Source organism: Leucoraja erinacea, chromosome 24, assembly GCF_028641065.1.
Source record: "Leucoraja erinacea ecotype New England chromosome 24, Leri_hhj_1, whole genome shotgun sequence".
Classification (NCBI taxonomy): Eukaryota; Metazoa; Chordata; class Chondrichthyes; order Rajiformes; family Rajidae; genus Leucoraja; species Leucoraja erinaceus.
The window spans coordinates 32,112,691-32,139,517 of NC_073400.1; the positions used below are offsets into that span (position 1 = coordinate 32,112,691).

The following is a 26,827-nucleotide window of genomic DNA, read 5'->3' on the forward strand; positions in this document are numbered from 1 at the left end:
ATTGAGGGAGAGGAGGGGTTAGGGAGGAAGTGAGGGGGGAGGGGGGGAATAGAGGGTGAGGGAATGGAGGGTAGTGAGGAGGGATAGTGGAGGAGGATAGGCGGAGGTGAGGAGAGGGGGGATAAGGAGTTATGGAGAAAGGGAGAGAGTGACCGAGGGTAGGGGAAAGGAGAGGGAGGGATTGGGGAGGGGAAAGAAGAGGGGGAGGGAGCGCTGGGGATGAGGGAAAATTAGCTGCGCCTGCGCAGTTGGGGGGGGGGCTATGCGTGAGTGGTGGAATCCGTATGACAGGGACCCAACAGGTCTAACTTAATCTAGTATTGATTAAAGGTGTGCACTGGTACCTTTCTACCAAATAGGGGCTGGTAATAATTTCTGGGAATGATAGTAAATCTATTAATTACTTTTTAATTTATCTACTAATATTGCTAATTAGGGAAGTAGATTTGCATGATACAATTTCAGTTTTGAATTCAGAGGTAAACTTTCAATCTGGGAATTGAAAAGAATTCAAGATAAACCAATAATGGGTTTGAGTAATTCTCAAGATCTGCAAAGATACTGGTTGTTTTCATGTGCTGTTGGGATAAAAGAGACTTGAGGCACATTTTGGGTTGGCAGAGACCTGGGGCTCATTTTGATTATGGGTACAGCATGGAAACAGGCCCTTCAGCCCACTAAGCCAACCATGGATCACCCATTCACACAAGTTCTATGTTATCCCACTCCCTACTTATTAGGGGCCATTTACAGAGTCCGAATAACCTACAAACTCACATGTCTTTGGGATGTGGGAGGAAACTGGAGTATCTGGAGGAAACCCACTCAGGGAGAACATGCAAAACACACACAAACACACTTGAATATAGAATAGAATAGAATAGTTTCTTTATTGTCATTGTAACATGAGCCATGTACAATAAAATTTAAAAATGTCAGCCAGTCAGTGCACCATTCAAACATTTCTAAAAGCTAACGATACATACAAGGTAAAATATTAAAAGATAAACAACTAAATAAATATCACGAAAATAGCACGCATAAACACCCAACCCTATATATTGAAAATTATTTTATTGCTTGAAGGAATACCAAGTTGAAGACACTGCTGGCAATAGGAGGGGCAACTTTTGGTTCTACACTGTAAGTATGCATTCATGCACATTAACAAACTATATAAATGTAACAGATGTCAAGTATTCATAATATTTTTCTGTAAAAGATTTTAAATATATACCACTAGAGAGGTCAAAATCATTGAAGTAGCTCGGTCAGAGGACTGGAGGTCCCATTTATGTTTGCGGCAGACTTTTATTTTTATTATTTTTTTTTTTTACTATTATTTTTTTTCTAACTTTCTATCCCAGTGCATGTGTTGCAAACTAACCGTTTCTCTCTTCTACCCAACTCTCCCCAACCCAATTACTGTTGAGCTCGGGTTTAAAGCACTTTGAATGTGAATACTTAGGGTTTGGGTGGGGAAGGAAGGGGGAGTCGATGTGAAACGGGTCGTACATAAAGTTGTGAAATCGGAATCAAATAGGATCCATTTTTTCAATCATCCCTCCCCATGTCTCAGTTTTACAAAGCATTATATGAGAGCAGGTTATTATCAAATTATAACAAAGTAATAATAGTAAGCTGCAGCCGGGACTATTTTATCCAGCTTCATCCATGATCTTATTTAATTCCTTCTGAAATACTTGAGGAGAGGGTGGATGCAATTAAAGTGGTGGCAACTGAATCCATCACTGATCTCCCTTTTTCATACATTGTCTGAATGAAGCAGGTATCTGAACAGATCTAGTGCTAAATTTAGAATCAAATTTACAGTTTTCGTATAATGCCATTTAATAAGGGAGACCGAGAGCTAACCACAATTATGCTTAATGACAGCTTATAGTATTAATCAATTTAAAAGTAGTTGTTTCTTATTTACCTAGCATTTATATTTCAAAAAGTATGTATTAAACCACAGTCTGCATTTTTGTCTGGAAAATATGTAATTTTATCTAATTACATGTATTTTTCAATCAAATATGTCACCAACATAAGTTTGTTTACATTCTTACAAATGTCAATTAAATAATTTGACCAATTCTTATTATTTCCTTCTCCCGCTCTGGGTTCTCCCTCAGCTTTAATAGCATGGTGTCTACTCTGGCAAATAGACAAGGATTTATCAATTCTGTGATTAGTTTTGTGAGGAAGTACCAGTTTGATGGTTTTGATCTGGATTGGGAATATCCAGGTTCCGCTGGAAATCCAACAGAAAATAAACAGCGTTTCACAGCATTGGTAAAGGTAAATAAATCTATATTCAGATTAAATTATGTTAAATGAGCAGTGCTGCTTGATTATTGATTATGAAGTGTTATTAATCTTATGACAGTGTGTGCCATTTTTAATTTTAACTTACAGATTAAATTGTTCAAATATAAATTATTATTTTGGTAAATGTCCCAGATTTGTTTGTACCAAGTAATGCACTTTGGGACGTCCAATTGTAGTAGGACATATAAAGTAAATGGGAAGACCTCAGGAGTGTTGGCAGAGGGATCTTGGGGTAAAAGAACATAGCCTAGAATGTGGTGAAACAGGTGTATAGATAGTGAAGAAGACATTTGGTATGGTTGCCTGACGGGAATTGATGGCTTTGTGGCCAAGTTTGAGGATGATGAGAAGGTAGGTGATGGGAGAGGTAGTGTAGAAAAAGCAACAAGCCTGCGGAAGTACTTGGGCAAGTTGGGAGAGTGGCAAAGAAGTGGCAGGTGTAATACAGCGTAGCAAAGTGTGTAGTCATGCACTTTAATAACAGGAATAAAGGCATAGGTAATTTTCTAAATGGTTAGTGGATTCGGAAATTGGAGGTGCAAAGGGACTTGGGAGTGGTGGTGCAAGATTCCCAAAAGATTAATTTTACAGGTGAATTGATAGTAATGAGCCTGTCCCACTTAGGTGATTTTTCAGCGGGCTGCCGGCGACTGGCAAGTCTCGTGCGCACAGACACAGAGACACACACCCACACACACATATCTTCCTTCACTAGCCAGTTATGCAGGCGCGGGGCAGGGCAAGCAGGGGCAGCACTGTAAAAAATTGACACGGTACAAAGCCAAGGGGATACAGACACACACTGCAATGAACAGGAAGGTTGGCGCAGTAATGAAGACATAGAAACATAGAAAATAGGTGCAGGAGTAGGCCATTCGGCCCTTCGAAGCCTGCACCGCCATTCAATATGATCATGGCTGATCATCTAACTCGGTATCCTGTACTTGCCCTCTCCATACCCCCTGATCCCTTTAGCCACAAGGGCCTCATCTAACTCCCTCTTAGATATAGCCAATGAACTGGCCTCAACTACCTTCTGTGGCAGAGAATTTCACAGATTCACCACTCTGTAAAAAATGATTTTCTCATACTCCAGGTGTGGTCTCACCAAGACCCTGTACAACTGCAGTAGGACCCCCCTGCTCTTATACGCAAATCCTTTTCCTATGAATGCTAACATACCATTCGCTTTCTTCACTGCCTGCTGCACCTGCATGCCTACTTTCAATGACTGGTGTACCATGGCACCCAGGTCTCGTTGCATCTCCCCTTTTCCTAATCTGCCTAATCAGACGAAATTAAGTCTCTTAAAAGATAGGGGAAGAAGGAGTGGAGATAACTTTCAAGAAGCCAGAGATACACGGGTGTGAAGCTCGGCGGACATTTCACATTACCGGTCGGTTATCCTTGGTTCTGAAAACTACTGCTTACCTTTTTTTCCCAGTGAGCCAATGAAATTCACCGGTCAGCACCGGCTACAACCTATGAGAACCTCCAACCTCCTGGCCACCCATTATGACATCTTGGAGACTCGCGTGCGGCATGTGAATTCTCGCGACTCTCCATGGCAACTTCATTCTAATCGCCACTATCTTTTCTAAAGATATGAAGGAATTTCTTTAGTCAGGGGATGGTGAATTTGTAGAATCAATTGCCACAGACGGCTGTGGAGGCTGTCATTGGGTATTTTTAAAGCTGATATTGACAGTTTCTTGATTAGTGAACGTGTCAAAGTCTAAAGGCAGGAGAATGGAGTTCAATGGGAAAGATAAATCAGCCAAGATTGAATGGCTGATCTGACTAGATGGGTTGAATTGCCTAATTCTGCCCTATGACTCATGAACCTATTCAGGACATTGAGTATGATAGTTGAGACATTATGTTGCCATGGTACAAAGCATTGGTTTGACAGCAGCTGGAGTATTATGTACAGTTCTCGTCACTACGTTAGGGGAAGGACATGGTAGCAGGTACGGAGAATGTGCAAAGAGATTCACCAGGATGTTTCCTGGAATGGAGGGCTTTAGTTATCAGCAGAGATTGAATAGGCTGGTTTTATTATCACTGGTGTGCAGGGAGCTGAGGGTTGACATTCCAGATGTTTATAAAATCATGTGTGGCACAGATAAGCAAGAGATTTTTTCCCAGAGATGGGGAAGATGGTCACTATTTGTATCATTGTGACCAACGCAATCATAGGTGATAGAGGCAGATCCATTTATAATTGTAAAAATACATTATGATAGATACTTGTATAAGTAAAACCAAGAGGCATTTAGGTTTATTGGAGAAAAATGGGATAAATTAGATAGGCGTAACAGTCAGCATTGATGAGTTGACATTTATTTTCTCTACAATTTCTGTGGTAAACACTGCTATGGTTAGGGTTTTACTGACATCATTCCATCAAATTTAAGCAGTTTAGGTTATTGTCACGTCAGCGGAAAGACTATACATTATTACAATCAAGCTGTCCACAGTGTACAGATGACGGATAAAGTGAATAACGTTCATTTCAAGGTAAAATCTGATTAAAGAAATCGGAGCATCTCCAATGAGGTAGATGGTAGGTCAGGACTGCTCTTTAGTTGGTGTCAGGATGGCTCAGTCTGATAACAGCTGTGAAGAAACTCTCCCTGAATCTGGAAATATGTGTTTTCACACATATGTACCTCTTAACTGATGGGAGAGGTGAGGCCGGGGTGCGGTTCATCCTTGATTATGCTGGTGGCCTTGCTGATGCAGTGTGAAATGCAAATGAAGTCAATGAAAGAGAGTTTGGCTCGCTAGATGGTCTGGGCTGTGTCCACTATTCTCCCCGATTTCTTGTGGTCTTGGATGGAGCTGTTCCAAAATCATGCTGAGATGCATGCTAATAAAATGCTTTCTACAGCGCTTCTGTAGAAGTTAGTGAGAGTTGTTGGGGCCATGGCAAACTTCCTAAGCCTTCTAAAGAAGTAGAGGCATTGGTGTGCTTTCTTGGGCTTATCTTTGATATGGCTAGTCCAGGACAAGTTGTTGGTGATATTCCACCCATCTCTACTTCGGTGCCATCCATGTAAACTGGGGATGTGCACCACATTGCTTTCTAAAATCGATCACAATGTCCTTCGTCTTGCTCGCGTTGAGGGAAATATTGTCTTGACACCAGGTTATGAGGTTAGGCCTAATAGTCGATATGGACATGGTGTCATTTATGTTCTGCACAATTCTGTGGTGCAAGGGTGGACACTGGTATGGTTGATGTTATAATGACATTGTTCCATCAAATGTTTAGAGTTTCACTAAACCAAGTGGGACCCATTGTGCCTCGTTCCCCAATGCAATAATCCACCACTCACCCGTTCCCCCAACGCAACTCATTTCCACCACTCATCCATTCCCCCAATGTAACCCGTTCCCCCAACGTAATATTCCAACACTCACCCATAGCCTCCACGGAAGGCATGGTCCCCCAACGCAATCCTTTCCCCAACGTGAGATTCCACCACTTACCCGTTCCACCAACGCAATCCATTTCCCCAGTGCAATATTCCACCACTAGCCCGTAGCCCCCAACTGTGCAGGGCAGCTCTTTTTCACCCTCCCTCATTTTAAACTTTAAATCTTAGTGCAATTGCATTTTTTTTTAATATGATGTAGGTGCCACCGACAAGGCCATGTTTTGTTATCCAAATCTAATCATTAAACTTTGGTGTGCTGGGTTAGGCTGGCAGATTCTTTCCCTGAAGGACATTTGCTGTGAAGGACTCAGTGTTCTGGGATAGAAACATTGTAATTGCCTAACTGCCAGTGCAAATCCTTCTCTAGACCAGGTGGGACCCGTTGGGTCCCTATCATATGGGAGGCGTGATTCCCCCAACGCAATCCATTCCCCAACGCAGTGTTCCGCCACACACCCATTCCCCCAATGCAACCCATTTCCCCAATGCAACCCATTCCCACAACGCAATATTCCACCACTCACCCATAGCCCCCAACTGCACATGGGCTGCTTATTTTGCCTTATTCACCCTCCCTCACTTTAAACTTTCAAAAACATTCAGTATACTGTGACTTTAAGAAAAATGCATTTGCACCTACTAGAGCTAGCAGGGCTCGGTGTACTAGGATAGCAACAATGTTGCGAGCAGGGCTACAATCCTCTTATGACATCATAGCTGAAAGCACAGGGACGAATTTCTTAAATTGGGGTTTCGTAAATTAAAAAATGTCTAACTTGTGAAATATAACACCAATCTGAACGAAACTTGACACAAAATAACCATGGGACAATTGTGATTAATGTGGTGCAAAAACAAAATTGCCGCAATCATGTTCCGTTTTGGCGTAGGTCCAGGATCACATGGGAAAACATGGATAGATGGATCGATAGATAGATGGATGGATGGATAGAAACAAACAAACAAACAAGATGAGAGTTTTAGTAATATGCAGAGATTATTAACCTAAATTTACGCTGGACAGTTTAAGATTCCAGAATGATTGGTCAAAGATCTAGCAAATCACTAAGCTTTAATGGAGAATCATGGGAGGAATATCTGCTGAAAGTAAGAAGGGCTTGGGAAGGCAAAGCTAGGAGTTGGGTCTTCCCGATGTTTAACAATAAGAACTTTCTCAATGACCTGCTGCGTGTCTGATCAGCATTCTAACAAAAGTGCTGGAAGGTCAATTGAGTTGATGATGGCTGTCATCAACTGATGCTGTGATTTCAGATGATGGTGCCGGGGGGCCGGGATGAATGAGATTTAGGACAGCATACGGGATAAATTCTTGGGGTGCACCAGAGATAATGGCATTTTTAATTGCTACTAACATTTTTTAATTTGTTAGCCAGTAACCAGACTTGTATTGTAACTGTTGATATGTGCGAAGAAGATAGTTAGTTTGTGAACCTATGTTATTTATTAGTATAACAAATGATTGTTTTAATAAATTATTAATTTATGTTGGAATTTGAAAGGTCTGTTCTTAGCTCCAAACTTAACATGGACTGCATGGTGTTATATTATTATCCCACTGAGATTTGTTTGAATTGCGACCTATTAAAAGCTAAGGAGAATTTCCAATACTTCCCAACAGATTTTAACTGGCTTTTTCAGGACAGGTGATGTAAGTAGGTTGCAATTTTTTAATATTACATGTTCCTCCACTGGTTTCAGGAGACTTATATTAAATGTTGTTGCTTTGGAAGTTTGTTTATGGATATGGATATGTCTTGGATAATTACAGGGATGATTACAATTTTGTTACTGTTATCTCTGGTCATCACAATAAACATCTGCTAAGATCATGGGCCATAATGTTATCCATTCGGTTATGTGTGCCCCCAGGAAATGAAAGCTGCTTTTGTAAAGGAAGGAAAAACATCAGGAAAACCTAGATTACTGATTACAGCTGCTGTGGCTGCTGCTAAAGGCACCATTGATAATAGTTATGAAGTGGCTAAAATTGCTGAGTAAGTATAAACTTTTGGGGCTAGATATTTTTGTGATGTACCTTTCTGTAACTTCAGGTCGAGACCAACGAACAAAACAATGTAGGTGAGGAGATTTTAGTTAATGAGGTTCATTTCATCACTTTGGTGATTGAGATTAAGTTGAATTGATAAATAGCTAGATAAGATTTATTCAGCTTTTTGCGGACAGCACATTTTGGGCACTTTTTGACTTTGCTGAGTGCTAGTGTTAGTGCAAAGTGGAACAGCATTGCTGGAAGAACAGCTGCTTTTGTAGCTATATTCTTCAGGAAGACAGGTGGAATCTTGTGAGGGCAGTCTTTGTTGTGTCTAATAAACGCAAGGATTTATTAATGTCACGTGTAGAGTATTAGAATGGAGGGACATGAAAGATTACCACGGTGTAGATTGTCTATAGCATGTTAGCCAATTAGAATGCTTAGTAATTATAACCCCGCCAATTATAACATTCATAGTTTAAGATCCTACCCACTATCTACCAGTTAGAGTAGCAGTGTGACGTGTGATGGTCTGCTTAGTAGTTAGTGACCTGAACAATAAAGATGCTTGTGCTTCAAACTATGTGAGTCTGAACTCTTTACACACAGTAAATTATTCTCTTGGCAATTCTGACAAACATTTCGACCATTACACTCACAAGTTGGACTCTTCCATTACAGTTGGACAGTTTGTGGAACCGTTCTGTTGTCTAAAATGTAATGTCTATGATTATCATACGCTAATGGATGTGAACCATTGATTATACAATATTAAATAGGAACATGATTTTTTGAGACTGGCTGCGTTAGGCTGTAACTTGGCAATTCGTTGGGACTGTTTTCCCAATGTATTCATCTTTGCTTTTCTGTTATAACTGTGAAGACCTTCATGGGATTAACTGGATTTGTCTTTGCCTTTGTCAAATCCATTTCCTTTGAGTGGTAGGTTGTCATTCAAGCATTATAGGGAACATAGAAAATAGGTGCAGTAGGCCGTTTGGCCTTTTGAGCCAGCACCGCCATTCATTATGATCATGGCTGATCATCCAGAATCAGTACCACGTTCTTGCTTTCTCCCCATATCCCTCGATTCTGTTATTCCCAAGAGCTATATCTAACTCTCTCTTGAATACATCCAGTGAATTGGTCTCCACTGCCTTCTGTGGCAGAGAATTCCACAGATTCACAACTCTCTGGGTGAAAAGATTTCCTCATCTCGGTCCCAAATCACCTACCCCTTATTTTTAAACTGTGACCTCTGGTTCTGGAATCCCCCAACATGGGGTACATCTTTCAGCAACTAGCCTGTCCAATCCTTTAAGAATTGTATATGTTTCTATAAGAACCTGTCATCCTAAATTCCAATGAATATAAGACCAGTTGATCCATTCTTTCATCATATGTCACTCCCGCCATCCCAGGAATTAATCTGGTGAACCTACACTGCATTCCCTCATTAGCAAGATGTCCTTCCTCAAATCAGGAGACCATAACTACGCACAATAGTCCAGGTGCAATCTCACCAGGGCCCAGTACAACTATATGACCTAGACACAAAATGCTGGAGTAACTCAGCTGGAGAGAAGGAATGAGTAATGTTTCAGGTAGAGACCCTTCTTCAGACTGATGTCAGTCTGAAGAAGGGTCTCGAGTCGAAACGTCACCCATTCCTTCTCTTCAGAGATGCTGCCTGTCCCGCTGAGTTACTCCAGCGTTTTGTGTCTACCTTCAATTTAAACTAGCATCTGTAGTTCTTTCCTGCACATGCTGTAGGACCTCCTTGCTCCAATACTCAAATCCTCTCGCTGTGAAGGCCAACATGTCATTACCTTTCTTCACTGCCTACTGTACCTGCATGCTTACTTTCAGTGACGGATGTACATGGCCACCTATGTCCCGTTGCATCTCCCCTTTTTCTAATCTGACACCATTCAGATAATAATCTGCCGCTTTGTTCTTGCCACCAAAGTAGATAAACCTTGTATTTATCCACATTATACTGCATCTGCCCACTCACCCAAATTATGAGGAGTTAGATGTGGCCCTTGTGGCTAAGGGGATCAGAGGGTATGGAGAAAAGGCAGGTACGGGATACTGAGTTGGATGATCAGCCATGATCATATTGAATGGCGGTGCAGGCTCGAAGGGCCGAATGGCCTACTCCTGCACCTAATTTCTATGTTTCTATCCAATTCACCCTGCAGCCTCATTGCATCCTCCTAGCAGCTCACACTGCCACCCAGCTCCGTGTCATCTGCAAACGTGAAGATGTTACATTTAATTATTTCGTCTAAATAGTTAATATGGTAAATAACTGGGGTCGCATCACTGTTCCTTGCGGCACCCCACTAGTCACTGCCTAACATTCTGAAAAGGACCTGTTAATTCCTGCAGTTATTTCTTACACATTTTGTACCCGAAACGTCACGCATTCGTTCTCTCCAGAGATGTTGCCTCACCAGCTGAGTTACTCCAGCATTTTGTGTCTACCTGTTAATTCTTCCCCTTTGCTTCCTGTCTGCCAACCAGTTCTCTATCCATGTCAATTCTCTACCCCCAATACTATGTGCTTTAATTGTGCCCACTAATCTCTTGTGTGGGACCTTGTCAAAGGTTTTTTGAAAGTCTTACTGAGGTTTAGTCGAGTGGTTTTGTAGGCCATTTCAGAAGAAACCACTTTGCTCAAACTCTGATGTTGGGCACCAGGTAAGTATGGACAGTTTTCTTCCTTCTCAGGCAGTTGTGAACCAGTTGAATTTTTCCAAAAAATGGTTGGCCTCATGGTTAACATTACTGATGATAGCTTTTTAATCCATATTTAGGTAATTAATTGAATTGAAATTCCATAACCTTGCATAATTTGAATTTGTGCCATTAGTTCATTAGCTGAGGACTTGCCTAATATGTAAATTGAATTATTATGTAATTATTATTGATGATTGTATACCTTTTGGAATCATATTTACAGCCTTGAGCAAATTTCGTGTCATTTCCTTAAGCAGTAACTGGGTTTCAACAACAAAGAAATGATTAAAACTGATAAGTGTACAAATGATGTATTGTTTTATATAGATGCATGTTTATTTATCGGCCACAGAGATTTGGTGTTGCAGTTAATTATCATTTATTAAATTTCCACTTCTTTAGACAACTGGACTTTATACATGTGATGTCTTATGATTACACCGGTGGCTGGAACACTTTCACTGGACACCATAGTCCTTTGTTTCGTGGAAGCCAAGATCGTTTCGACTTTGTGTACTACAATACAGTATGTTTGCAAATTACCATTTTGCATATGTATAGCACTAGCCCTACCACATTCAAGTTCTATAATGTTTGAATCACTTTTATAATAGCTTGAAAATGTGCTTAATTTTTCTTGAACTAATTTGCAGGCGTATACTGTTAATTATTATCGAACCAAAGGTGCACCCAGAAGTAAGCTGATAGTTGGAATTCCAACTTATGGACGAAGCTTTAAACTTACTACTGGTGATACAAAGGTTGGTGCTCCAGCATCTGGTCCTGGACCGAAAGGCGCAATTACGAAAGCAGAAGGTATCCTGGCAAATTATGAGGTGATTAGATTTGTGTACATTTTTAGTAGAGCCAGGTTACATCAATTCAAGTTGATAATTAGATAGTAAGTTATTTTACCTGTGTTTAAGTGCATGGCCTAATTTGTGATGCATGCTACTGCTTTCACATTTTTCACTGGTTTGAGTGACCTATGCTCAATAGGTCACTCCATAGGCCAAGGACAGAAAACGCTTGTTAGAGTGATATACAGACCACTAAACAGCAGTAGGGAAGTTGGGATAGCATCAAGCAGGAAATTAGGGATGCATGTAGTAATGGGTAACTTTAATCAACATATAGGTTGGGGTAACCAAATTGGTAACAGTGCTGAGGAAGAGGATTTCCTGGAATGTACACAGGATGGGTTTTTAAACCAATATGTAGAGGAACCGACTAGAGGGCAGGACATCCTTGACTGGGTATTGTGCAAATGAGGAAGGATTAGTTAGCGATCTTGTTGTGCAAGACCACTTGGACAACAGTGACCATAATATGGTGGAATTCTACGTTAGGATGGAGAGTGAGTCAAGAATGTTTTATTGTCAAGTGTCCTAGATAGAATAATGAAATTCTTAGTTGCTGCAACTCAACAGAATATGTAAACAGAGTACACTAAACAATATGAGAAATGAGAGAGAAAAAAAAAGTTCTGTGTGTATATACACTTACCCATAAGTACACACACACACACATATATATATATATGTACACATATATATATATATATACATATACACACACACTCAAAAAACAAACAATAGCAGTGCATTAATAATAATAATAGTCTATTAAAGTTCAGAACTTATTTGAGGTTGTAGTGTTTTATAGCCTGATGGCTGAAGGGAAAAAGCTGTTCCTGAAGCTGGACGTTTTCAGGCTCCTGTACCTTCTTCCCGATGGCATGGTGAAATGAGTGTGTGGCCAGGATGGTGTGGGTCTCTGATGATTGTGGCTGCCTTTTTGAGGCAGCGACTCCAATAAATCCCTTGATGGTGGGGAGGTTAGAGCCGATAATGGACTGGACAGTGTTCACAATCTTTTGCAGACCTTTCTGCTCCTGCGTGTTCAAGTTTCCAAACCAGGCCATGATGCACCCAATCAATTTGTTCTCTACACCTGCAGAGGGAAGCGCAGAGATACAGTTCCGTGAGCTTGCTAACCAGCTTGGAGGGGATGGTGGTATTGAATGCCGAGTAGTCTATAAACAACACCCTGACAGAAGTGTTTTTATTGTGCAAGTGGTCCAGTGCGGAGTGGAGAGCCAGATATTGCATCCTCTGTTGACCTGTTGTGACGGTAGGCAAACTAATGGATTGAGGTTTTTGTTGAGGTAGGAGTCGGTATGCACCATAACCAGCCTCTGAAAGCACTTCATCACCGTGGACGTTAGTGCCACTGGTCGATAGTCATTAAGGCACGTCACCGTACTCTTCTTGGGCACTGGTATTATTGATGCCCTCTCAAAGTAGGTGAGAACCTCATACCTCAATAATGAGAGGTTGAAAGTGTCTGCAAAAACTCCAGCCAGTTGGTCTGCACAAGTTTTGAGAACTCGACTGGGCATACCATCAGGTTCAACCGCTTTCCAAGGATTTGCCTGAAGTGTCCTGAACTTGAATAAAGGGGAATTTGAAGGTATGAGACGAGAATTGACTGGGATAAACTGGCAAATTATATTTAAAGAGTTGACAGTGGAGATACAATGTGAAGATTTAAAGACCGCATGGATGAACTCTAGAAATTGTTCCTCCCTGTCAGACGAAACTAGGAAGGCGGCTGACGAGGGAAGCCAAGGATAGTGTTAAAGGCAAGAAAGAGGCATATAAATTGGCCAAAAGAAGCAGCAAACCTGAAGATCACAAGTGTAATAGGGATCGATGTGAATGATGAGATGTGTAAGGAATTAAAAGTACTGTATTTGAAAGTGCGAAGTATAAGAAGTAAAGTATATGAGCTTGAGGGTCAGATAGAGGTTGGTAGATATGACATTGTGGGGATTACCGAGACGTGGCTGCAGGAGGATCGGGTCTGGGAACTTAATATTCAGGGTTATACATCCCTTGCGAGGGAAGACATAGCGACTAACGAGGTAGTCACTATATTGAGTTGAGGAATTGTAAAGGCAAGAAGATACTAATTGGTGTTATTTACAGACCCCCAAACAGTAGCCCGGATGTAGGGTGTAAGTTGCAGCAGGAGTTAAAACTGGCATGTAACAAAGGTAATGCCACTGTGGTGATGGGGGATTGCAATATGCAGGTAGACTGGTAAAATCAGGTTGGTTCAGGACCCCAAGAAAGAGAGTTTGTAGAATGCCTCCGATATGGATTCTTAGATCAGTTTGTAATGGAGCCGATCGGAGAAAAGGCAATTCAGGATTTATTGTTGTCCAATGAACCAAATTTGATAAGAGAACTCGAGGTAAAGGAACCGCTTGGAGGTAGTGATCATAATATGATTAGTTTTAATCTGCAATTTGAGAAGGAGAAGGTTAAATTAGAAGTGGCAGTGATGCAGTTGAACAAAGGGGATTATGAAGGCATGAGAGAGGAGCTGGCCAAGGTAGACTGAAAATGGATACTAGCATGAATGACGGTGGAACAGCAATGGCAGGAATTTCTGGGCATAATCCGGAATACACATGATCATTTCATTCCAAAAAGGAAGAATGATTCTAAGGGGAGTAGGAAGCAACCGTGGCTGACAAGAGAAGTTAGGGATAGAATAAAGCTAAAATAAAAGATGTATAACACCGCAAAGAGTAGCCGGAAGCCAGAGGATTGGGAAACTTTCATAGGACAACAGAAGGAAACAAAACGGGCAATACAAACTGAAAAGATGAAGTACGAAGGGAAGCTGGCCAGGAATATAAAGAAGGACAGTAAAAGCTTATTTAGATATGTTAAGGGAAAAAGAGTAGCAAAGTCAACTGTGGGTCCCTTGAAGGCAGACATGGGTGAAATTATTATGGGCAACAAGGAAATGGCAGAAATGTTGAATAGGTACTTTGGATCTGTCATCACTAAGGAAGACACAAACAATCTCCAAGAAGTACTGGAGGACAGAGGATCTAAGGGGGTTGAGGAACTGAAAGAAATTTTCATTAGGCGAGAGATAGTATTGGGTAGGCTAATGGGACTCCCCGGGGCCTGATGGACTGCATCCCAGGGTCCTCAGGGAGGTGGCTCTAGAAATAGTGGACGCATTGATGATCATTTTCCAATGTTCAATAGATTCAGGATTGGAGGATAGCTAATGTTATCCCACTTTTCAAGAAAGGAGCGAGAGAGAGAAAACGGAATTACACCACTGTTAGCCTGACTTCGGTGGTGGGAAAGATGCTGGAGTCAATTATTAAAGAGGTTATAATGGGGCATTTGGATAGCAGTAAAAGGATTAGTCCAAGTCAGCATGGATTTATGAAAGGAAAATCATGCTTGACTCATTTTTTGAGGATGTGACAAGTAAAATGGATGAAGGGGAGCCAGTGGATGTAGTGTATCTAGACTTTCAGAAAGCCTTTGATAAGGTCCCGCATTGGAGACTGGTGACTAAAATTAGATCACATGGTATTGGGGGTAGGGTGTTGACGTGGATAGAAAATTGGTTGGTAGACAGGAAGCAAAGAGTAGGAGTGAACGGGTCCTTTTCAGAATGGCAGGCAGTGGTGAGTGGAGTGCCACAAGGCTCGGTGTTGGGGCCGCAACTGTTTACCATATATATTAATGATTTGGAAGAGGGAATTAGGATCAACACTATCAAGTTTGCGGATGACACAAAGCTGGATGGTAGTGTGAACTGTGAATAGGATGTTGGGAGTTTGCAGGGTGGCCTGGACATGTTGAGTCAGTGGGCAGATACAGTATAATATAGATAAATGTGAGGTTTCCACTTTGGTGGCAAAAACAAGCGGGCAGATTATTATCTCAATGGGGTTATGTAAGGGGGTGGGTGCAGCGAGACCTGGGTGTCCTTGTACACCGGTCACTGAAGGTTGGCTTACAGGTATAGCAGGCAGTGAAGAAAGCTAATGGAATGTTGGCCTTCATAACAAGAAGATTTCAGTATAGGAGTAAAGAAGTTCTTCTGTAGTTGTATAGGGCTCTGGTGAGACCACATCTAGAGTATTGTGTACAGTTTTGGTCTCCTAATTTGAGGAAGAACATCCTTGTGATTGAGGCAGTGCAGCGTAGGTTCATGAGATTGATCCCTGGGACTGTCATATGAGGAAAGATTGAAAAGACTAGGCTTGTATTCACTGGAGTTCAGAAGGATGAGGGGGGGCCTTATAGAAACATATAAAAGGACTGGACAAGCTAGGTACAGGAAAAATGTTCCCAATGTTGGGCAAGTCCAGAACCAGGGGCCACAGTCTTAGAATAAAGGGAAGGTCATTTAAGACTGAGGTGAGAAAAAACTTTTTCACCCAGAAAGTTATGAATTTATGGAATTCCCTGCCACAGAGGGCAGTGGAGGCCAAGTCACTGGATGGATTTAAGAGATAGTTAGATAGAGCTGTAGGGGCTAGTGGAGTCAAGAGATATAAGATACAATTTAATTGTCATTTGGACCCCTTGAGGTCCAAACGAAATGCCGTTTCTGCAGCCATACATTACATTACAAACATATAGACCCAAGACACAACATAATTTACATAAACATCCATCACATCGCTGTGATGGAAGGCCAAAAAAACTTATCTCTCCACTGCACTCTCCTCCCCCCCCCCCGATGTCAGAGTCAAAGTCAAAGCCTCCGGCTGGCGATGGCAATTGTCCCGCGGCCATTAAAGCTACGCCGGGTGGTGCGAAGTCGCACACCGGGTCTTGGTGTTAGAGCCCCCGGCGTGCGCTCGCAGAGTCCCGCGGCCATTCCAAGCCGCGCGGGGCGGTGATGTCAGGCCCCGCTCCAGGAGCTCTTCGACCCCGCAACTCGGGCGGGAGAAGTCGCCGTTGCGAGAGCCCTGAAAAGCGGTCTCCCTCCAGGGACCCGCGGGCTCCCGGTGCCGCCGTCCACCAGACCTGCAGTTGAAGCCTCCGAATCTCCGGAGGTCGGGCCGCAGCAGCGCTCCTCCACCGCTCCACCCCGCTCCACCCGCTCCGGACTCGGCCAGCCCCGCGACGGTGACGGTGAGTCGTCGGCACCAGAGTCCCCGGTCTCTTCCTGTTGGAGGCCGCTCCTCGTTGCAGCCCCAACGATAACGGAGACCCGACAAGAAAAGGTCGGGTCTCCCGTGCAGGGAGAGATTTAAAAGTTTCCCCCTCCCTCCCACCCCACCCCCCCACACACACACCCCAACAAAAAATAACAAAAAACTACATAGAAACATAGACAGAAAATAATAAAAACGCGGACGGGCTGCAGAGGCCGCTGCTGACGAGAGTCGCGCCGCCTACCGGATATGGGGAGAAGGCAGGCATGGGTTATTGATAGGGGACGATCAGCCATGATCGCAATGAGTGGGAATTAAAGGGTCCTTTTCAGAATGGCAGGCAGTGATTAGTGGGGTGCCGCAAGGCTCGGTGCTGGGACCCCGGTTGTTTACAATATTAACGATTTAGATGAGGGAATTAAATGTAACATTTCTGAATTTGCGGATGACACAAAACTGGGTGGCAGTGTGAGCTGCGAGGAGGATGCGGTTCCTTTGTCGAAGAAGGACAGTAGATATAATCCAGGAAATTATAGGCCGGGGGCAAGTAGCTGTTGGAGAGGATTCTTTGGGATCGGATTTGCTTGTATTTGGAAGAGAATGGAATTATTAGGGCCAGTTGGCTTTATAAACCTCTACAACGTCACTTTTCAGTCCCCCAAGCTCCCGTGAAAGTAGACAACATGTCCAGTCTCTCTTTATAACTCAAACCATCCAAACCTGGTAATACTCTCGTAAGTCATTTTTAGTACCCTTTCCAGTTTAGTGGCATCCTTCATATACCAGGGCAACCAAACAATGATGACCTGAAGTTTAACCAAATAAACAAGAAAACCGTTGCGAAATTTAGGGTATATGATATTTGAATTACATTAATGCATTCTCTTACAGATATACCCCCTCTGCCTGGCTGGTCTTCATATTGTGACTATTTTTGAACATGATGTCATTATCAGGAAAATATTTAATTCACAAATTAGTAGCTATAACAATACATTCCATGTTGATTTCATCACAAAAGTAACTACCAGGTCATCTCGAGTAACTTCAGAGGGATTGGCTTGTACGTACTAACAATGCACCACCTTTCCCCTCAACAGGTATGTGACTTTTTGAAAGGAGCAAAAAGATTTTGGATTGAAGATCAGAAGGTTCCGTATGCAGTCAAGGGAGATGTATGGCTGGGCTATGATGACAAGGAAAGTGTTATTGCCAAAGTAAGATTAATTTATTATGAAACTGTTTTTATGGTCTGATATTTATGTTAATTATAGAAAATATCTTTAATTTGTTGATGAATCAGGTATTCGCTAGTTTTGAAAATTCTTTGACTATTACTGACAACATGTTGGTTTCCTTGGTAGGCAAGTGGTAAATTTATTGACTTGTGTTGACAAAGATGGTCCTGAGCTGATAGAGAATGAAATCTTTGACACAGGCACTGTTTGTAGGTTCACTTACAAGTCGTCTACTTTTGTAACATTGTTGTTGGTTCTAAACCTGGAACTCCATAACTAAAGATACAGTGGTTACAGATTGGAGAATCTGAGTGGAAACAGGCCTTTCAGTCTATCGAGTGCACACCAACCATAGAAACATAGAAAATAGGTGCAGGAGTAAGCCATTCGGCCCTTCGAGCCTGCACCGCCATTCGATATGATCATGGCTGATCATCCAACTCGGTATCCCATCCCTGCCTTCTCTCCATACCCCCTGATCCCTTTAGACACAAGGGCCACATCTAACTCCCTCTTAAACATAGCCAATGAACTGGCCTCAACTACCTTCTGTGGCAAAGAATTCCAGAGATTCACCACTCTCTGTGTAAAAAATGATTTTCTCATCTCGGTCCTAAAAGACTTCCCTCTTATCCTTAAACTGTGACCCCCTAGTTCTGGACTTCCCCAACATCAGGAATTATCTTCCTGCATCTAGCCTGTCCAACCCCTTAAGAATGTTGTAAGTTTCTATAAGATCCCCACTCAATCTTCTGAATTCCAGCGTGTACAAGCCGAGTCTATCCAGTCTTTCTTCATATGAAAGTCCTGCCATCCCAGGAATCAGTCTGGTGAACCTTCTCTGTACTCCCTCTATGGCAAGAATGTCTTTCCTCAGATTAGGAGACCAAAACTGCACGCAATACTCCAGGTGTGGTCTCACCAAGACCCTGTACAACTGCAGTAGAACCACCCTACTCTTATACTCAAATCCTCTTGCTATGAAAGCTAACATACCATTTGCTTTCTTCACTGCCTGTTGCACCTGCGTTCCTACTTTCAATGACTGGTGTACCTTGACACCCAGGTCTCGTTGCATCTCCCCTTTTCCTAATCGGCCACCATTCAGATAATAGTGTACTTTCCTGTTTTTGCCACCAAAGTGGATAATCTCATATTTATCCACATTATACTGCATCTGCCATGCATTTGCCCACTCACCCAGCCTATCCAAGTCACCTTGCAGCCCCCTAGCATCCTCCCCACAGCTAACACTGCCCCCCAGCTTTGTGTCATCCGCAAACTTGGAGATGTTGCATTCAATTCCCCCATCCAGATCATTAATATATATTGTAAACAGCTGGGGTCCCATCACTGAGCCTTGCGGTACCCCACTAGTCACTGTCTGCCATTCTGAAAAGGACTCGCTTACTCCTACTCTTTGCTTCCTGTCTGTCAGCCAGTTCTCTATCCACATTAATACTGAACCCCCAATACCATGTGCTTTAAGGTTTGTATACTAATCTATTATGTGGGACCTTGTGGAACCATCAATCACCCATTCACACTAGTACCATGTTATTCCACTTTTGCATCCAACACACTGGGCAATTTACAGAAGTCAATTATCGTACAAACCTACATGTATTTTTAATGGAGGGGGAATATGGAGCATCCAGAGATAACCCACATGGTCATGGGGAGTACATACAAACTCCACATAGACAGTACCTGTAGTTTGGATCGAAACCGGGTTTCTGGCCCTATCTTCTTCTTTCTGGTCCATCATCTATGTTTCAAATATTCGACCAGGCTCTTGCACAGCCTTCTCGTTTGCTACCGCTAGATCTTCTAGGCAGCATTATTCACCAAGAAATGGGCATCTTAGTAGGTGTGGCATAGATTGTACAGATGTACCACGTTCACATTCTGTGTCTGCAGCATCTGCATTATCCCATTTGCTCATATTGGTCTTGCATTGGCCCATCCCTGTACAAAGCCTATTGACGTGGCTGTTCCTTGGTTGGGATTGGCATCTTTACGTGGTGGTAGTTTTCACTGCGTTTCTTTTCCCACAAGGCTAGTCTGGTTGCTTGAGAAGACTGTGTCAGTGGCTCTCTGCCACTGTGCTGCCCTTGAGTGTTACTATCATTTTTTTAAATATTTCAGATTTACAGCGTATGCAATATTTTTGATTTTCAGTAAATACAACATTGAATATGAAACTAATCAGCAGAAATGCTCCTTGTGATCTCACATTAAAGGATCTCGAGTTCTGCATCGTGTCCTGTAAAGCAGAGGGATTTTGATATTTATCAGGCCATTTACATTAGCGATGCAATCTTTTAAGAGCGACAGAACTACCTATTTGAACACCGAGTACCTCCATCTTCTTTCGCATCCCTCGTTGCATTTCAAATTTTTAGGGCATTGGAACCAGTTCTGGGGAAGGTGGGACCAGTACAAACAGGACGGTCTGCACCTGGGCTGGAATGGAACCAATGTCCTTGGGGGAGTGTTTGCTAATGCTGTCGGGGAGGATTTAAACTAATGTGGCAGGGGGATGGGTATAAGAGCAGAGAGGCAGTGGGGTGTAAAATGCAATAGGTAGCAAGTTGAAAAGTAAAAGTGGCAGGAAGACAAAACCAGGGCAAAAATCAAAAAGGGCCACTTTTCAACATAATTGTATAAGGGGTAATAGCGTTGTAAAAACAAGCCTGAAGGCTTTGAGTCTCAATGCAAGGAGTATTTGTAATAAGGTGGATGAGTTGAACGTGCAGATAGCCATTAATGATTATAATATAGTTGGGACCACGGAGACATGGCTCCAGGGTGACCAAGGCTGGGAGCTGAACATCCAGGGACATTCAATATTCAGGAGGGATAGAGAGAAAGGAAAAGGAGGTGGGGTAGCGTTGCTGGTTAGAGAGGAGATTAACTCAATGGAAAGGAAGGACATTAGTTTGGAGGATGTGGAATCGGTATGGGTAGAGCTGCGAAACACTAAGGGGCAGAAAACGCTGGTGGGTGTTAAAGACAGCATGGATGAACTACAAAAATTGTTCATCCCAGTTTGGCAAAAGAATAAATCAGGGAAGGTACTGCATCCGTGGATAACAAGGGAAATCAGGGATAGTATCAAAGCGAAGGATGATGTGTACAAATTAGCCAGAAAAAGCAGCATACCAGAGGACTTGGAGAAATTCAGAGACCAGCAGAGGAGGACAAAGGGCTTCATTAGGAAAGGAAAAATAGATTATGAAAGAAAACTGGCAGGGAACATAAAAACTGACTGCAAAGGTTTTTATAGATATGTGAAAAGAAAGAGATTAATTAAAACAAATGTAGGTCCCTTGATTAGTCAGAAACAGGTGAGTTGATCATGGGGAACAAGGATATGGTGGACCAATTGGATAACTACTTTGGTTCCGTCTTCACTAAGGAAGACATAAATAATCTGCCGGAAATAGCAGGGGACCGCGGGTCAAAGGAGTTGGAGGAATTGAGTGAAATCCAGGTTAGTCGGGAAGTGGTGTTGGGTAAATTGAATGGATTAAAGGCCGATAAATCCCCAGGGCCAGATAGGCTGCATCCCAGAGTACTTAAGGAAGTAGCTCCAGAAATAGTGGATGCATTAGTAATAATCTTTCAAAACTCTTTAGATTCTGGAGTAGTTCCTGAGGATTGGCGGGTAGCAAACGTAACCCCACTTTTTAAGAAGGGAGGGAGAGAGAAAACGGGGAATTACAGACCAGTTAGTCTAACATCGGTAGTGGGGAAACTGCTAGAGTCAGTTATTAAAGATGGGATAGCAGCACATTTGGAAAGTGGTGAAATCATTGGACAAAGTCAGCATGGATTTACGAAAGGTAAATCATGTCTGACGAATCTTATAGAATTTTTCGAGGATGTAACTAGTAGCGTGGATAGGGGAGAACCAGTGGATGTGGTGTATCTGGACTTCCAGAAGGCTTTCGACAAGGTCCCACATAAGAGATTAGTATACAAACTTAAAGCACACGGCATTGGGGGTTCAGTATTGATCTGGATAGAGAACTGGCTGGCAAACAGGAAGCAAAGAGTAGGAGTAAACGGGTTATTTTCACAATGGCGGGCAGTGTCTAGTGGGGTACCGCAAGGCTCAGTGCTGGGACCCCAGCTATTTACAATATATATTAATGATCTGGATGAGGGAATTGAAGGCAAAATCTCCAAGTTTGCGGATGACAATAAGCTGGGGGGCAGTGTTAGCTTTGAGGAGGATGCTAGGAGACTGCAAGGTGACTTGGATAGGCTGGGTGAGTGGGCAAATGTTTGGCAGATGCAGTATAATGTGGATAAATGTGAGGTTATCCATTTTGGTGGCAAAAACAGGAAAGCAGACTATTATCTAAATGGTGGCCGACTAGGAAAAGGGGAGATACAGCGAGACCTGGGTGTCATGGTACACCAGTCATTGAAAGTAGGCATGCAGGTGCAGCAGGCAGTGAAGAAAGCGAATAGTATGTTAGCTTTCATAGCAAAAGGATTTGAGTATAGGAGCAGGCAGGTTCTACTGCAGTTGTACAGGGTCTTGGTGAGACCACACCTGGAGTATTGTGTACAGTTTTGGTCTCCAAATCTGAGGAAGGACATTATTGCCATAGAGGGAGTGCAGAGAAGGTTCACCAGACTGATTCCTGGGATGTCAGGACTGTCTTATGAAGAAAGACTGGATAGACTTGGTTTATACTCTCTAGAATTTAGGAGATTGAGAGGGGATCTTATAGAAACTTACAAAATTCTTAAGGGGTTGGACAGGCTAGATGCAGGAAGATTGTTCCCGATGTTGGGGAAGTCCAGGACAATAGGTCACAGCTTAAGGATAAGGGGGAAATCCTTTAAAACCGAGACGAGAAAAACTTTTTTTACACAGAGTGGTGAATCTGTGAAATTCTCTGCCACAGAAGGTAGTTGAGGCCAGTTCATTGGCTATATTTAAGAGGGAGTGGCCCTTGAGGGTAAGGGGATCAGAGGGTATGGAGAGAAGGCAGGTACGGGATACTGAGTTGGATGATCAGCCATGATCATATTGAATGGCGGTGCAGGCTCGAAGGGCCGAATGGCCTACTCCTGCACCTAATTTCTATGTTGCATGTGGAAGTATCTATTCAATATATATAGCAAATTTGACAGCATAATTAAATTGTTGAGTACCAATCTGGTTCTAAAGTATCTAACAGTTAGTTTATCTTTGTAGATTAAGTGGACGAAGGAGGAACATTTTGGAGGAGCTTTAGTGTGGACACTTGATTTTGATGATTTAAACAACCATTGTAAACAAGGTGTAAGTCCTCTATTGCAAACGGCGAAGAATGAGCTGTCAAACAATTCAGGTTGGTATATAATTTTTGCATCTGAAATGTTTACAGTAATGTGCATTGATAGATGCATAGAAAGATAGTAGTTTACTAGACCAAGTGGAACCCATTGGGTCCCTGTCACATGGGAGGCCTGGTCCCCCAATGCAACCCGTTCCCCCAAAGCAATAGTCGACCACTCACCCTTAGCCCCCATGGGACGCAACCAACGCAACCTGTTCTTCAACGCAATATTCCACCACCCACCCGTGTCCCCAACGCAGCCCGTTCCCCCAATGCAAAATTCCACCACTCACCCATAGCCCTCAACTACGCAGGGGCTGCTCATTTCGCCTTATTCACCCTCCCACATGTTTACATTTTTTTTAAATGCAATTGCACTTGCTAGTGCTAGCTGGGAGCAGGGGTATAATCCCATTGTGACATCATAGCTGTAATCACAGAAGGATGTTTTCTCAAATTGGGGTTTTGTAAATTAAAAAATGTTAACTTATATGTAAAATATAACATCAATCTGAACGAAACTTGTTGAAAACACACCACAAGACAATTGTGAGTAAGGTGGTGCAAATATTTGGGCGCCATAATGTATCGTTTTGGTGTAATTTCAGGATCAAACACATCTGCACATAGAAACAAACAAGATGAAAGTTTTAGTAATATGCTAGACCAAGGGGGACCTGTTAGGGGGGGACGGGGGGGGGGCTGCGGCGTCACACATACTAACCCCACACACACACACACTAACTCCCCCCCTTGATATTATATTAATATTCATTCACTCCTTTTACCCCATCCCCGCCCTATCCACTCACATATAACCCCCAACTGCGCAGGTGGGGCTAGAGAGGCATAGAGGAGGAGGGGTAGAGAGGGTGAGGGGGTAGGGAGAGGGGTGGGGAGGGGGGTGTGGCATCACATGGGAGGGCTGGTTCCAGAACGCAATATTCCACCAATCTCCCGTAGGTCCCAATACTCACCACTCCCTAGAGAGGGGGGCAGAGGGGGAGGGAGGGAGGCAGGGCAGAGAGGGAGGGAGGGAGGCAGGGCAGAGAGAGAGGGAGGTCGACCCGATGACTCCGAGCGAGGCGGCGGGCGGGCATCGACCCGAGGACCGCGAGTTCGGCCACTCCAGTACAGGGCCCAACCATCTCCGGGCTCGTTCTTTCTGCGTCTTTTGAATGGCGGGGGGATGGGGTCGGGGTGGGCGAGGTGACGTCACTGGAAGCGCGTGGAAGATTGTGTGTGAGAGGGCGCCCAGCAGACCCATTGTGACGTCATCAGCGAGAGCTGCTCGTTTAAATTCAAAGTCTTTTGATATTTTTGAAACATTTTCCATAATGTCGAGAAATAAAGCATGACATTTTCAGATAAGGTGATTTTGGATTCAACGGGAAAAACGTCAACCAGAATATGTAAATCTTTAATTGTTATCGCGTATTTTTTTCGCGAAGATGTATTAATACACATATATATATACAAGATCAGAGTTTTAATAGGTATATGATACTAGACTAAGTGGGACCCATTGGGTCCGTGTCACACGGGAGGCCTGGTCCCCCAATACAACCTGTTGCACCACTCACCCATAGCCCCCAACTGCGCAAGTGCGGCTCAATTCCCCATATCCCCCAGCACTCCCTCCCCCTCCTCTTCACCCTCCCTTTTCTCTCCCGTCTCCTTCTCCAATCCGTCCCTCACGTCTCCCTCCCTCTCCTTTCCCCTACCCACAGTCACTCCCTACCCTCAGTCTTTCCCTCCCACCCTCCATAACCGCTCTCCCCTCCCTACCCCCTGATCCGTTGGGCCCCGTTCCCCCAACACAATATTTCACTAACCCGTTTCCCTAATGCAACCCATTGCCATCACTTACCCGTTCTCCCAATGCAACCCATTTCCCCAACGCAATATTCGACCACTCACCCATAGCCCCAATGGGAGGCCTGGTCCATCAACGCAACCCGTTCCTCAAAGTAAGATATGAGCACTCACCCGTTTTCCCCCAACTCAGCCCGTTTCCCCAATAGGTCCCTGTCAGATTCAGATTCAGATTCAACTTTTATTGTCATTGTGCAGTGTACATTACAGAGACAACAAAATGCTGTTAGCATCTCCCTAGAAGAGCGACATAGAATATGAGCAATAAATAAATCTATTTACGTTCATACAATCATAGTATTTTTTTTCCGGGTGGGCGGAGGGTCGGGGAGGTGGGGGGGGGGGGGTGATTGGCAATCACCGAGGTACAGTGTTGAGTAGTGTAACGGCTGCAGAGAAGAAGCTGTTCCTGGACCTGCTGGTCCGGCAACGGAGAGACCTGTAGCTCCTCCCGGATGGTAGGTGGGTAAACAGTCTAAGGTTGGGTGAGAGCAGTCCTTGGCGATGCTGAGCGCCCTTCGCAGACAACGCTTGCTTTGGACAGACTCAATGGAGGGGAGTGAGGAACTGGTGATGCGTTGGGCAATTTTCACCACCCTCTGCAGTGCTTTCCGGTCAGAGACAGAGCAGTTGCCATACCATACAGTGATACAGTTGGTAAGGATGCTCTGGATGGTGCAGTGGTAGAAGTTCACCAGAATCTGAGGAGACAGATGGACCTTCTTTAATCTCATCAAGAAGAAGAGACACTGGTGAGCCTTCTTGACCAGAGTTGAAGTATTGTGGGACCAAGAGTGGTCATCGGAGATGTTGACCACCTGATGCTGGAAACACATTCCACCTCCGTCCCATTAATGTGGATGGGTGTGTGCGTGGCGACCCTAGACTTCCTGAAGTCTACAATGAGCTCCTTGGTCTTCTTGGAGTTAAGGGCCAAGTTGTTGTCAGCGCACCATGCTGCTAGGAGCTGGACCTTCTCCCTATAGGCTGACTCATCGTTGTTGCTGATGAGGCCAATCACCGTTGTATCATCTGCATACTTAATGATGGTGTTAGTACCATGTGCAGGTGTGCAGACGCATGCAAGGTGTGGTCCCCCAACGCAACCCTTCCCCCAATGCAATATTCCACCACTCACCCATAGCCCCTCATCCTCCCTCTTTTTAAGTGTTAAAAAAAATGCAAGCACTTGCTGTCAGGATTTTAAAATAAATTCTAATTCCACTTCCCCTGCCTCCCCCAGCACTTCCAATTCCACTTCCCTTGCCCTCTCCCACTCCTGTTTAAGCCTTTGCTGCCAGGAATTTAAAAAAATCCAAGTCCACCCCTCTGCCTCTCCCAGCACTTCCTCCCCCTCCTGTTCAGCCTCACTGCCAGGAGTGTTCTATGATAGGATGAAGTGTTCTATGATTGGCACATTGTGATTACAAATGAGATTCCATTGTGACGTCATAGCTGTAACTGCCAGCACTGAAGTGTTGAAGTAATTCTTTCTCAAGGTGGGGTTTTGTAAACTTTTAAATGTCAATGACTTGTGAAATATAACATCAATCTGAAAGAAACTTGACACAAACGACCACAGGACAACGGTGAGTAAGGTGGTGCAAACATTTTTGCACTATTGTGTATCGTTTTGGTGTAGTTCCAGGATCACATGGGCAAACAGGCATAGATAGATAGAAACAAGACAAGTGTTTTAGAGATGAATGGCTGGACGAACAGATTCAGATTCAACTTTAATTGTCATTGTCAGTGTACAGTACAGAGACAACGAAATGCAGTTAGCAGTTGGACATGACCACAATGATCACAACAGTATCAGCACTCATAAACTCTTGGAAATATCC

General features: G+C 43.4%; 1 protein-coding gene across 1 annotated transcript in view; it reads left to right on the forward strand.

Moving 5' to 3' along the window:
• LOC129708933 (acidic mammalian chitinase-like) overlaps positions 1-26,827 on the forward strand; it is a 41,508-nt gene that overhangs the window by 3,432 nt on the left and 11,249 nt on the right. Inside the window, exons 4-10 of the mRNA XM_055655007.1 lie at positions 1,087-1,143; positions 2,139-2,304; positions 7,668-7,792; positions 10,939-11,062; positions 11,190-11,372; positions 17,626-17,742; positions 22,982-23,117. Coding sequence (XP_055510982.1) covers positions 1,087-1,143; positions 2,139-2,304; positions 7,668-7,792; positions 10,939-11,062; positions 11,190-11,372; positions 17,626-17,742; positions 22,982-23,117 — 908 coding nt within the window. The remainder of the gene's footprint in view (positions 1-1,086; positions 1,144-2,138; positions 2,305-7,667; positions 7,793-10,938; positions 11,063-11,189; positions 11,373-17,625; positions 17,743-22,981; positions 23,118-26,827) is intronic.